Source organism: Diplotaxodon limnothrissa, linkage group LG5 (genome assembly GCF_057381915.1).
Source record: "Diplotaxodon limnothrissa isolate DT_005_m linkage group LG5, D_limnothrissa_male_GT1.1, whole genome shotgun sequence".
Lineage (NCBI taxonomy): Eukaryota > Metazoa > Chordata > Actinopteri > Cichliformes > Cichlidae > Diplotaxodon > Diplotaxodon limnothrissa.
In genome coordinates, this window is record NC_140600.1 from 14,120,372 (window position 1) to 14,135,147 (window position 14,776).

At 39.7% G+C, this 14,776-nt stretch overlaps 1 protein-coding gene across 1 annotated transcript in view; it reads left to right on the forward strand.

Moving 5' to 3' along the window:
* ptpra (protein tyrosine phosphatase receptor type A) overlaps nt 1–14,776 on the forward strand; it is a 30,833-nt gene that overhangs the window by 4,668 nt on the left and 11,389 nt on the right. Inside the window, exons 2-4 of the mRNA XM_085353088.1 lie at nt 8,601–8,646; nt 8,903–8,984; nt 9,069–9,470. Coding sequence (XP_085209214.1) covers nt 8,626–8,646; nt 8,903–8,984; nt 9,069–9,470 — 505 coding nt within the window. The 5' untranslated portion in view covers nt 8,601–8,625. The remainder of the gene's footprint in view (nt 1–8,600; nt 8,647–8,902; nt 8,985–9,068; nt 9,471–14,776) is intronic.

A 14,776-nucleotide genomic window follows, 5' to 3' on the forward strand; every position in this document is an offset into this window, starting at 1 on the left:
ACCAGCTGTTAATAAGCGTATCAGTAAGTGTACGAGTTCTTGGTAATGTGTAGCACAACACTGGTCGTCCCTTGAGTTACGTGCCTTTTATATGCTTGAATGATTCATAGGTCGGTATGACTGTTACAGCCCCAAGTAACTGTACTTTTCTTTTTTATTACTCCTGTTAATTAGTTATAAAATCAGCTTACATCCTTCACTGCTTTATATATGATATGAGTGTTGGCACCAACAACTACAAAGATAAATGTTTTCTGCCTCCCAACAGCTGCACAGGAGCAATAAAATATAGTCTAAAGCTGTTTAAAAATAGGTTTTAAATACAGAGATTTATTATCTTTTAAAACAGTTAGGTAAGCAAGACTAACAGTGTGAAGTTCTCATTCAGTGCCAACTTTTGGGGCTTGATGGTTTTTATATACCGGTACGTAGTGCAGTGCCCAAAAAAAAAAAAATCTGATTTCATGCCTGCTTCAGATGCATGCTGGATCTACAAATCGGTTTTGGTGTTTAAGTTTCAAAGGGCAGAAGTGAATCGAGTTTCATTGTGGCCCTTGAGCTGTCCATTTGGCCCTGCACCACTCTTCAAGGTCACAGTGGCTTTTGTGGGGAGACCATGCTTTGCGCCTCCACATCCTCTCTGTGTCCAATGTGGGAAAGCTTGAGAGGCCCCTGGCATGCTCTGTGAGAAACCCCACAACGAATTAGACACAGAGCAGAGCTTCACTGACTCACCACTTTCACTCATTGAAACAAGTTAGTTTTCTTGATCCTTCCAGCCTAATGGAACCAAATGATCATTACAGGCTTAATAACAGACACAGCAGTCTCTCTTGCCCTTATGATTAGCCAGAATAGTAACCCCATGCTTCTCTTCATCTTTTCATCAACTCACCAGCTTGTGAATGAAGCCAACAGGAACACAAACCACACCAGCAGGGAGTAGTATCCCTCAAAAAGGGAAGTCCAGAGGATTGTGGCTGTTGTATGTGGCACTGGGGACATATAATCTGTGGTCTGTTTTAGAGCATGAGTCCTAGCGGCCTTGACTTAGACCTACTTCAGTCTCCCGTGAAGAGAAGCATTCACAGTAGTTCAGTTACCCCAGACCCCCTCCCTCTGAGGACATAGAAACAGTATTAATATGCTATGAATGGAAACAGACAGACAAGCAGTGCAGAAACTTGTGAAGCTGGAAGCCTTGTGAGAAAGCCATGAATGGTGAATTCCCTTGACTCTGCTGCTGGTGTCCTGTCGTTGAGGTCTAGGCTCTGTGTGGTACAGGGGTCAAGCGCTTACCTTTTAAAATATATTGAATCCTAAATACAATTATTTTTAAAAATAATATAAAAGATGAGTGTCTTTTAGTCCTCCAATGCCTTCCATTAATTAGATGGGATTGGAATGTGAGTAGTTATTTTGATATCACTTTCAGCATAGCACCAGTCCCCCTGCTCTCAGTGGCAAAAACAAAGAGAACTAAAAAGTAAAAAAATGTGGTCACACTAGAGCTGATGCTACTGTACTTGATGTCACTAACACAGTCTTTTCCACACACAGAAAAAATCTGCAACTCGCTCCCTGGCATCTGAATCACAACAGTCTTGTCCCGTTAACACATTGATAAAACGAGCAGTCTCGACTGTGGTTTCAGTCACATCTACTTTAGATAAAAGGTGTGATCAGCAACTGCTAGGGATTCTTCTTTTTCTATTCATACATTTATATTCCTGCAGTTGAAAAATATAGTAATAACCTATATGACCCTAAGGTCACATGTAAATACAAAACCATCACTGAAGTCCTCAACCATGAGCAAGAACTTGCCATATCAAATGACTACCTTGCATTGATTTTGGCCTGTGGTTGTCATGGAGATGTAATATTGGACTTCCTTTATATTTTACCTATAAATGCTCCTTTCACTGTGTGAATGAAATTGCATGGCAACAGCCCAGCTCTTTCACAACTGTACGATTGCTCTCTTATTAGGTCTGCCTGCGCTTGACTGTAGACAGAATTGTATGTGTCATTATAAGGCTTTGACTTGCTTGCACAGTTTCTCAGAGTTCAGTATATTATCATTCATATATGTATGTTTAGATAGATAGATAGATAGATCTTCACTGTACTTGTAAATATGAGACTTAAAGAGATTCCAGTGGAAGTGAAGGAAACCTTCATCAAGCCGAATACACATAATAAAGCTGGAGAGACAGACAGCAAAAAACTTTAGGAGTGGCCAAATAACAATGTGATGCATTCTTAATTGAATGAATGCATTTGCCAGCTCAGCAGCACCAAAAGGTCTGAAAGGCCATATAAGATGACTAAAGTGCATGATGACTGAATTATTTCCATTGTTAAAAAAAATAATTTCACAACATCTGACCAAGTCTTGACCAAGCTAAGAGGTGCCTTCATGAATGTAAATACAAAGTGTTTCTAACTAGGTGCAAAAGAAAAAAGACTCAAGAACAGGAAGGCCAGATTAGACTTTGTAGATAAATATCTTAAACAGCTGGCACAGTTCTTCCATCCATCCATTTTCTTCCATTTAAGCATGTATGGCTGGCACTACCGCTACTGTGGTACTACTGTGCGTTGATGATGTGACTGCTGATAGAAGAAGCAGAATGAATTCAGAAGTGTACAGGGTTATGCTCTCTGCTTAGATTAAGCCAGACTGATTGCACAGCACTAGCAAATAGATAGTGACCCAAAACAAAGGAATGAGATATTAAGTGGCCAAATAAGTCACCTGATTACAACCCCAAAGAACATGCTCATCAGTTTTAAATACAAGATATTTTATGTACCGTCATAGCACTGTCCCCTACATTTGCTGGCTGCCATTAAGAATCTATAAGGTTATCTTAAACAACTAAAAGGGTATTGGTTTTTGGTTTCTTCTACCCCCAATTTTTTACTCACAAAATGTGACACCTGCTCTTTGACTGCAATGTCAGCTGTCTGTTCCATAATCACAGAGAAATACTCTGGAGACTTTATTTAATTAGCATTCTCAAAACATCACGGGACATAATTTCAGTAAACACGTTTAGGATATCATGAGAGACTCACTTGCTATCCTTACAAATTAGCCATGACTGCAACTCTGGTATATCCTTAGCATACAGGTTTAGCAACTGGATCAAATTGAACTGTGCATCTGGTTTCATTCAAATCGCCAATCCTTGACACTGAAGACAGAATAATGTAGCCAACAAAGCTATTCTAGCAGACATAGAAGGAACAATGCTAGCAGCAGCAACTTGAAAAGCCATCTTACACAAAAGCTACCATCTTACAAACCTTGATCATGTGTTGATAATAGAAGCAGGGTACTCATATTTATAGCTGTAGCACAGATCTCAGAGGACACTTTTTTTCATGGAGTTTAAAGCTATGTAGAGAAATTTAATTTCTCAGCTAGTTTTATACAAGTCATTCTCTTCTTTTGTGTTATCTGTCAGTGTTAACTGATGAGCACTGGTGGAACTGGAACTAGTGGATTTCAGTTTCCTAACTACAAATTTGTCCATTTCATCAACATTACATCTCTCTCTCTCCAAGGCTAATGTTCTAGCAGCTAACGTTGCGTAAGGAGCGTTGGTGCCAAACTGTTCGTTTGTTCTATGAAATAGTGCTCTGATTGAAGTTCTCAGACCTGAAAGTTTTCATATCGAGTCAATCTAAATTTAATCTGGGCGTGTGCCGGCACACATGGGTGCTCAGCATTCTGTGGAGGCCAAAGTTTTTCTGCCCCAGACTCATTTTGTCTCATATGACACATAATTGGAAATGCCTAATGTTGATAAGAAAACATGCAATATTCGACTAGTCAGAGAATAATTAAAAAATGTAGTCCGAGTGGAAAAAGTCAGTTTATTGATACTTTTTTAAAACAAAGTCCTTTTTATCTAAGGATCATTCCAGCCAGTGCAGTTGGTTCTCATAGTTCTTTTGTTTCTAAAGCTAAATCAAAAGTATATCTTTTAAAAGAGTAAAAAAAACCATCCCATTATTTAATGGAGTTAAAAAGGAAGAGGGTGTGCTGACACATTTCTGCGTTGTATTTTTATTCCCACCAGTCAATCTATTGATTTTATGTTGCGTGTCATAGTCTTAAGGAAGCTGTGGCGGCTTTCACTTTGCTGTAGGACAGCTCTTCCAAACAGTGGCCACTGTAAAGGGCTAGCTCTAAGTGCTCTGCCTTGTCTGAAAAATACTCACATGGCTGCACAACACAAGCCCAAAGTAAGGCGAGCAGGAACTGCATGACTACCTTTTGCGCTATTCATTCTCTAATAGATGTGTATGTGTATGTACATGTTGCCTCTGCAGGGAATAGTATGATGAAACTGTTGGAAAGATATTTACTGCTGAGCAGCAGGCTGGCTCTAAAGAAGGCAGACTGAGAATTAAAAAATGCTTTGTCAGTCAAATGTGTTTGTGAAATATCAAATCAAATAGGAGTGGTGAGCTGCTGCGTTTTGTTTTAAGCAGGAGCTTGTCACACGTTGTCAGTAATGGTGTTACAGTAAGACGATGTTTATCAGACATTTTGAGACATTAGTGTCTTGTCAAGGCACCACATGACTGACTAATTTAAGCTGCAGTGTCCTCTTTATTAATTCAAGTACACAGCTAATTAATTGAACACTAAAAGCACTTTGGCTCCTGCATCCTCATTTGAGTGTAAATTACAGTGTTTAAGGTAACACATTCCAAAGTAAAGTGTTACCTTAAACTGAAAGTGACGTTGTGGACGTTACTCTTATTTTTAGCGTATGAAAGGAGAAGAACGAGACGCTAAAGTGCAAACTGCATCCAGGACAGAAACAACAGCATTATAGTGTTGACACAACAGCAGCTCTTTGCAAGCATCTGCACTGACGGCATGGTGACACAAATCTAGCAAACAGTCCAGAGTGATGCTAAAGCTGAGTGCATGCCAACCCCAGCCCAGCAGCCAGTCTGGCCTTCAACAGGTAACAAAGGCAGTGAAGATCACTCAGTCTTGTAGTATTATTCCTATTCCTACCTGTACATATATCTACAGTAGAATTACGAGTAGTCTTTTTGCTCTGGTTTTCAACTGCTTTGTGTTTTCAGCATTGTGGTCCAACTTAAACACGAAAATAATTATATTTATCTCCTCTTTAGCATAGGGATTTGTGTTAATAGGGAGGATTGTAGTCTAAGCCTTATATTCTTAACTAGTAATTATCTAGGCCCTTACCAACTGAACACATTGTGAAATATTTGCATGTGTATAAAGACCTTAATACAAAAATAACATAATGAGTATTGTAACAAATGATTCATTAACATACTGCATTACTTTTTTAAAAAAAGTAACAAGTAATTTGTAATGCATTACTGTTTTTGAGTAAGGACACCAACCCTGTCCATCACCTAGCGTATCTTTTTAATAAATAGCTCTGCCTGCATAGAATCTAAAAGTGGCACAAATAGAAGCTCTTTCCCAGTGCGTGTTAAATTAATGATGTCTTCTACCAACACATGAGTCTTCTGAGAAGGAATTGCATGCATTTACACCTACACACTGGAACAACTGCTCAAGAGGCTAAAATACATTAAAATGTCACCTTAGGCTATTGTAGTCCTGCAGCTACACTGCCTCTAGATAAAAACCTCTCAGGCACCTGCAGCATCTGTGAAGTGAGGACTGGCATATATCACTTACACCAGCACAGTGACACGTCATGCAGCCTCGGTGGATAGCATACAGAAAGCAATGAGTCACGAGTACATTACTAATCTTAGTGCATCTCATCAAATTGATCTGGTAGAACGCTGCTTCACACAGACTGGTATCAGTCATCCTGTCTGCTATATTTGAAGGCTCTTTTTTGAGTACTGGAGGAGAACAGGGTAAGGTAGTGTTTATGGGCTTAGGTCAAAGATGTATTAACAGGGAGTTTTGTTTTTCTGACTACTTGACCAGACAGGATATGCTCTTTGAGTTATGAGTGACATAATTTAACATGTGATATAGCTTTTCTTTGGATCGTTTTTTTTTCCTGAAAGCAGGCATTTGTTGGCTAAGTAGTTGGTTGAAAGTGAGAAAGGGAGAGCAACAAGTGGATTTGTAGATTAATAGCATCCACATTGACCGCATTACTTGCTTATCATGTCCCATTTTTAACTGTAGCCAGAGTGGTGTGCTCAAACCAGAATGTAAGTACTGCAATGAATGAGCTTAGTTCAAAACAGCAGAATATTGGCAACTGGCTCAATTATAGCTTTTAGAGCCCAATTTATTCTCTGCCCTGTGATGCAATAATCTGTGATTTAAAGCGGTGGTTTGTGTGGTAGCGCTGCAGTGTTTGGCTCTGTTGGCTGGTACAAGTATCTCTGTAAGCACAGGCAGATGGGCTGGATTATTCAAAGGTCAAGACCGTGGGATTAGATTCAGAGATTATCACAGCTCAGTCAGTCTCTGCGATAACGCAGAAGAATGACAGTCGACCCAACCAACCACTCGGCCTCTGCCTTCTTCACATCTGTCTGCATTCTGGCCTTTTATTCACCGTTCACTCAGTATTCAGTTTGAGAACATTTGTAGCAAGAATTAAAGTGTGACACCAATTCAGCATCAATCCTGCTTAGTTTTTGAATGCTCAACTGACTGCACAGAGTCCACTCCACCCTATGATTCAATAACTTGTAGAACCAGCAGTAACAGCTTGATGTAATCATTTTCTGTGTGATGTTATCGGTTTCTCACATTGTTGCGGGGGAGTTTTGGTCCATTCGTCTTTACAGTGTTGCTTCAGTTCATTGAGGTTTGTGAGCTTTTGTTTATGCGCAACTCTTTTAACGTGTAGGCTTTGACTGAGCCATTACAACACTGATTTTTTTCTTTTTCTGTTATTCTGTCAGAGATTTGCTGCTGTGTTTGGGATCATAGTCCTGTTGCACGGCCCAATTTTGAGTCGGGTAACTTCAAATTTGACTCTAGAATACTTTGTCAAAGTACAGAGGAGTTCTGGCTTAACCTTACAGGTAAAAGAAGTCCAAATGATCACCCCTCCACCACCGGTTTGACACTTGCTATGTGATTTTTACCAAATGTGGCACAGTGCATGATAGCCAAACATCTCAGCTTTTGCTCTCATCTGTCCAAAGGACATTGCTCCAGACATCTTGCAACTTTGCAAGCCTACAATGTTCTTTTTAGCAAGAACCGACTTTCTTCTGGCGACCCTTCCAAACAAGATCATATGTTCGTACAAGTACGCAAACTTTTATGTGCAATGTTACCTCCGCCCGTAGCTTCAGAGATGTAGCGCTGGGTTTTTTGCAGTTTCTCTGCCTGTAATTTTGCACTGCTCAGTCTGGCCTTGGGGTGAATTTGCTGGGACGTCCACTCTTGGGAAGACTGTAGCGTTGTGTTAAAACAACTCTAAATGCGCCAGTCATTTAAACTGCCAAAATCAGCTTTTTTGAAGGTGGTCATGCTTATTGATCCTCAGATAATCAACTTCATCTGATTAGGAATTACTTACTCTCTTTATTCCTATGGAAGCAGTAAGGGTGCACTGAGTTTTTGACAAGACAGAGTGCTGTGAAAGCTTTCTTTTAAACACAACTGTACACAGATCTGAACATGGTATCATTGAAATAAACATACTAATAATACAGTTTTTCAGATATTACAGGTAACCGTGTTTGTCCTCAGTGGAGTAAACTATCCCCGTGTCGAGCTGCAGAAAGTGTTCTGTAAAAACATTTTAACTGCAGCTCTCTTTGAATCATTCATTTAGACAGCTGAGATTTAGCTTCTGATAACAATGAAAATATTTCTTAACTTCAGCTCATGCCCCCGGGGTTTTCGAGCTTGTCCCAGGTGACATCAAGCAAGAGGTGGGTTACTCCCTGGACAGATCACCAAGGAGACGGACAACCATTCATGCTCAAATCCACACCTACAACCAATTTGGAATCACCAGTTAACCTAACAGGCATGTCTTTGGACTCTAGAAGGAAGCAGACATGCCCGGTGAAAACCCACACGGGCACATAGAGAGAACACACCAACTTAACACAAAAAGGCCTCAGCTGACGAGCAAACCCAGAACCTTCCTGTGTGACGGGGCAGTGGTAAGCACTGCACTGCTGCTTTATCACTTCATCCCATCAGCTTTACAGCAGCAGCAAAGAGAATGTGAAAGAGTCATTCTCCCCTGTCATTTTGTCATCATAGATTCGATTTTAATGCACTTTTAGTTTGGTAATAAGTTTGTAACATTACCTTCACTTTGCTGAGTTCTCCACTGCTCAGTGCTGCTTCGTATATACAGAGAAAGGGGCTTCAAGCATGAAAAACAGTGAGCACAGGTGAAAAAACTAGCATGTTTGTGAATTACAAAAAAATAGCAATTTAAACAAATAACTAGTTTACGTACGGTTGTTTAACAGCCTTTGCAGAGCAGAGGCAGGATGTCGTGGTGGATGATAGGGGAAGCAGTATTACCAAAACATGTTGCAGTTTTTTAGTTTAAAAGAAGGGAAATGATTGAGGGGAAGGATCTGCTTGTCGTTCTAAACTGTTCTTTTTTTTTCTTCAGACCAGGCTGTGCGGATGAGTGATTGATGCCAACTACGCTTCTTCAGGTAAACACACACAAGCCCACGTCATCAAAGTTTTTATTTGTTTTTTTTTCTTTGCAAACAAATAGCATGTTGGATTAGGATGGAAGATTATAAAATACATAATGGATTATAGAACAACCAAACCTTTATCTTTTGAAAAAAAAATCAATCATTTTCAGTTTTGTTTTTTCCACTAATAGGATTTTGTCTCGTGTGTGTGTGTGTGTGTGTGTGTGTGTGTGTGTGTGTGTGTGTGTGTGTGTGTGTACTTACGTAGGGCAGAATGGGTGTGTGCGCCCTGCTCCTGCTACTTGGTGTAGCCCTGGGGGGCTCAGCCGAGGATCTTGCCCCTGTCACAGGTATGAGCCATTTCCACATTTAATTCAAATGCCTTTATGTTCTCATTTTTACAGGTTAAAATTACGTACTGTTTTCTTCAACAGGTCCTCCAGATATTACTACCATACCCACAAAGCCATCTACAGCACCCTCCCTCAAGGATGGAGTGCCAGTATCAAACCCTACACACCCACCCACAAAGCTTGCCCAAGCTGTCATTACATCAGCAGCAATCACAACAAAAACCACGATGACAACGACAACGACAACAACAAAAGCAGCAGAAGCAGCAGCTACCACAGACACAAGCCTAGATAGTAATCAGGACACAGAACTCAATAGTTCAACACCCACAGTACAGCTAGCTTCACCTCCTACCCCTCAGGCACCACCAAGCATCAACCTTCCACTTACTCCTAGCATATCGGAAGGAGATGATGAGACCTCAGCCACATCTCCAGAGACTGCAACGACTCCGACAACCACAACAACATCCACCCCTAATAGTGAGTGATGCACACATCATTGTTTTTTTCTCTTCTTGCATATAAACCTTTTAGATTATAGTGAAATAGTTTGAGGATGATGAAAGGAAGATTTCAGATTATTATTTTTTCAGGTAAATTTATGGTAGTTTTTGCCATCGTTCCCATCTCTACTCACACGCACAATGTAGTCAAGGTTAGTGCTGACATCTGAGTACAAGGAGGCCTCCCTAAAAGGTACTCAGATGGGGCAAGAAACACAACATTTCAGATTTCGATTTTACAAGCCTTAAACAAATAAGCTGGTCAGTCAAAATTCCAGACTAGTGGGATTTAAAATCAAGGTTTATATAAGAGCTTTTATAAATATGAATTTTAAGTTCAGAAAAAATTTTTGATGGTGCCCGGTGGTCCCAGATCACACGTGATTGATACATTGTCGTAGCCAACAGAGAAAAATGGTGAAAATGACAAAAAAAACCTCTCGTGTTATAATAAATAAATTATAGTTAGGTCCATCAGTGACACAGTTGGCATGTTTGTTTGTTTGTTTTGTTTTGGGGTTGTTGTTTTTTCATTGCCACAGGATTTTAAATCAAACAATCAAAATTGGATTGTAGTGGCTGTCTTCCACAGTGTGCCTTTCCTGCTCCCCCACCTCACCCCAACTGGTCACAGCAGTTGGCTGCCCCTCCCTGAGGCTGGTTCCTCCAGCTATAAGGGAGTTTTTCCTTCCCACTGTTGTCAAGATCTTGCTCATAGGGGTCTGTTAGGGTTTCTCGCTATTATTGTAGGAGCTATACCTTATAGTATAAAGCACCTTGGGGTGCTTGTTGGGCACTATATACGGTAAATACAATTCAAAACTGCTGTTTAGGAATTACAGATCTTTTTATACAAGAACTGAATGTGGTCCAGAGAGATGTCAGTGCAAGTGAAGGAGACCTCTGTTGATCATTTCTACAATCAAGAGAGGACTTGAATGGAAAAACAGAGGGTTTACAACAAGGTGCAAACACCTGATTACACTCAAGAACAACAAGGCTAGATTAGACATCTAAAAGAGCCTGCACAGTGCTGGAAAAATCTCTGGACACATGAAACCAAGTTTAATTTGTACCATTTGTACTCATTATCCATTTGCTTCAGAGTGCAAATGGATAATGAGCCAAAGCATTCTGTGAAAGTAACCCAAGGGTTTCTCAAGGCAAAGAAAAGGGATATTCTTTAATGGCCAAATCAGTTAGCTGATCTCAAGCCAGCAGAGCAAGCTTTTCAGTTACTGAAGACAAAACTGAATGCAGAAAGACCCACAAACAAGCAGCAACTGGAGGTGGCTGCTGTAAAGGCCCAGCAGAGTAGTTAAAGGGAGGGAACACTGAATGTTGTGACGTCCTGTGGGTTCCAGACAGACAGTTACTGACTTATTTCAGTAATTGTAATAAGTTATGGCAAAAGATTTTCAATTCATATTTATTTAATTTTATTTATTTATCACCAAATCCCAACAACAGTCACCTCAAGGCACCTTATATTGACCCTACAATAATACAGAAAACACATTAAGTATTAAAATCAGTCCTTGTGAAAATGATTGTAATTCCTAAACAATGAATCCAATATTTTTGTCAAACCTCTTAAATTACAAATGAAACTGCTCTTGAGTCATTTCTCATATTATCCAAACACTGTATATAAATAAAATAATCCAGTTAGATTGCATCAAGACTCCATCTACATCTGAATCTCTTATCTCTGAAAGTGTAGCTATAAAACATAGTATGTAACATATATATTATAAAAAATATTTTAAAACTTTCGCAGCCCTGAAAGAAGAAAAATTAGAACTCGTCTGACCAGTGATGAGAGCCTCCCAACCACAGCTGTCTGTGGAGTAAAGCTGTGTTTAAGAAGTTAATAATTTCACCTTCACTGCAGATGTTCAGTCTTAAGAGAAGTGTAGGAAATTATTAAATTCTAAAAGTTCATACCTTAGTAAATATGTCACTTCTGATTAGATTTTATTCTCTCGATCAGTTTGGCTTTATCTGTTACTAAGCAGAAACCATATCAGCTGATCATCATGTGACGACTGTGTAATCTGCGTTATACTTTAAAACCTTATTCAAACTGTTTGGGTAAGATCAGAGAGCTCTTCTGCTCCATGATGGTGTTATGGAGGTCCATGCGAGTGTGTCCCTTCTGAATAAATTGCCTCTTGGTGCTTTCATGCCTGTAGTTAGAGCCTTCTGCCTGGCATCAGATTGTCTACGACACATTTTTATTCTTATGTGTGAACAGATCCTGCCTGAAGCAGAGTAAAAGAAGACAAAAGAGGATAAGGGAATTTGGATATGACCAGACAGCGACACTAGATTAGAACAGCTCCATGAATAAATGAAGATCATGGATTACTTATAAACACAGTGTCAAGGTGTTTTTTTCCTTTAGCTGTGCTCTATTTGTGCAAAAAAGCAGAAGCTGAAAACAGCAAGCAAGTGCGCTTTCTGGTCAAGAGTCAATCTTTAATATTTTAGATGGTTGAACATTTTTCTGCTTTTAGACTCCATTGTCGCAGTGCTGGAAATATCCTGACGTGACATACCTGCATTTGACCACTCATCCACGCATTCACTGCCAAAAACTTTTACATAATAACAAAGTTTTCTTCTTCAGAATCTTAGAGATTTATTAGAACCTTTATTGTGTTAAATAAACAGCATGTTTGTTCAGCTTCAGACTGAAACCTGGGAGATTTCTGGTGTTAGCTTCGTGTCTGTGCGCTGAAAATCCTGCTAATACCCCTGCAAGTGAAACACGAGACCACCAACCTTTTCTTTCACATTAATTATTCATATTACGAAATTACAGAGAAGTATAACAGTCACTGTCGAACGTCACTGGTTGATTTGGAAGATCATTATAATGGTGTAATAATAGCAGGTTGGATTGTATTTATTTTTTCCAGAATATGAAGTGTAGTATTAGACTATGAATTAAGTCTATTGCACGTATTTGGTATTTACCTATGAAGAGTCTAAAATTATAGATATGTAACTTGCAACATTCAGTCATCCATAAAACATGTGATGACATTACACACGAGTCGAATGCTGAATGCTGGCAAAGATTGCATCAAAGAGAAGTAAAGTTCACCACAAGGAGAAACATGCAATAAAAAGAATCATCTACATAAAGCAAACATCAGAAGCCCGGAGAAAAGCGCTTACTTCACTACAAAAGAAGCTTTTTGTATGTTATAACTTCGGTCTTCAGCACGGCAACAAAATTGACCAACAATAGCATAACCAAGAGTAGCCCACAGACCCCGATGGCGCCACACAGTTACAAGATGTTTAATCTAAAACCAGGCTTGGATGCATTAAACTGTCAGTAGCAACATGATCGTTGTGTCCTGTTGGCTTCTTGTTCATTGAGTTTATTTTTCCATCTAGCTATCACTTACAGTTAGAATTAGAAGGTGCTCTGTGTATTTAAAAAAGTCTTTTATTACCTCCTAATTTTGCAAAACTGCACTGCTAGAAGGGTAGAAGGGTGCTAGAAGGGTAATGGGAGTGCTTTCCAATTTACTTGAAAATCTCTACTTTAGCATAAAATTGTTAGATTCATAAATGAATAACAAAATGTCTGCTTCTTTTAATTTCACTCCTACCAGTCTCTGAAATAAAAATGGAATAATGAAAGCATCCGCTGACCATTTTTTAATTTAATTGATTTTTTTGGTACAACAACACATACCTGATGTGTTTGTAGATGTTCCAATAGGGGTTCCAATACACATCAAGCTATCTACCTTAAGTCCTGGTCAATGTAAATGTGGCTACACAGCACTATAGGGCATGTCTGACATAATCATCATGGGTTCACAGGTGTTATGTAATTGCTCTATTGTCTATCTCTGGCCGTCTGTGAGCTTTGTGTGGAAAGTTGCAAGCAGTTGTAAATGGCATTAGATCCGTCAAGGCTGTGTCAGTTCCACATGATACTCACAGCCTGTTGTGCTCTTGTTCTGTTCAATGTAGACATTGTCCGAAGGGGAACACTGAAAAGTCCTGGGAATTGTGCGAGGAATAAGCAACACAACTGGGCGTCGTTCCAAAATACTTCTCCCAGAAAGTGTGTACAGAGCTAGAAGTCAAATGATGCATTCTTTGCAGCATAGTTTGTCTGCAATGTTGAGAACTTTCTTGAATTTAGCCCGCAGAAGAGCTGACGTTGTCTTTCCATTGTGATCACCACAGTGCAGGTTTCTAGAAAATCCTCTCCTTTTGTTTGGCCCTAACGTGTCTTACTGCCGAGTCATCGACACACAAACGGCAGCCATTATTTGCACACCAAACGACCCTTGTTGTTAGGGCAAATCTCATGTCTTTTGTTCCAACTGTGGCAGTGAAAGGTCACCAGAAGACCACAGGGTCTTCAAATAGTAACTTTTGCACATGGTGGTGACGTATACAAAATGTCAAGTAACAGCCCAGTAACATCACGAAGAACAGGTAACTTGGCAATGTGACTGCAATCCTTTCCTGCTAGTCACGAACATCACAGCAGGATAGAGGCTTGTAGAGACTTGATATGTAAAAAGTGCTTAAAATTTGCTCTTAATAATTCAGATTGAATTCACAGCAAACCTCTTTAAAGTTTCAGTGTTTTATACCATCATCCTGTGTGTGCTGTCATCTTGGGTGTAACCAGTTTTTGACCTTCACAGTTAAACTGTGATTTCTGCTTATTCTTAAGGGACAGCCTGTTGCTCTCTCCATTTGTGGCTTTTTCCTTCTTAAAGCCATGCAATGAAATATTAACATGGACGGCCATTCTGGAAGGGAAAAGTGCAGGATGATGTTGAAAGAGTCCGAGCTCACTGTTGGCAGACAACAGAGGAGGACCTGCTTTAGCTGTCAGTTAGAGGGCCTCACATTTGACTCCAGAATACTTATACAGGAGTTCATGGTTCACTTAGTGACTGCAAGGTGCTCATAGTCCTGTGGCTGCAAAACAAGTCCAAATCCTCACCCCTCCACTGCTGTGCTTGACAGTTATGCTGTTAGGTGTTAATGCTGATTAACCTGTTTGTCCAAACATTGCACTATGACCAAATATCTCGGCTTTAGTGTCATCTCTCCAAAGGAAATTGTTCCAGGAGTCTTGTGGTTTGTTCAGATTCAACTTTACAAAGCTAAGCTGTGCTGCCGTGTTCTTTTTAAAGAGAAGAGGCTTTCTCCTGGCAGCCTTTCCAAACAAACTGTACTGGTTCACTCTTTTTCTGTTTGCGTTGTCATGAACTTTAACATTTAACATGCTAA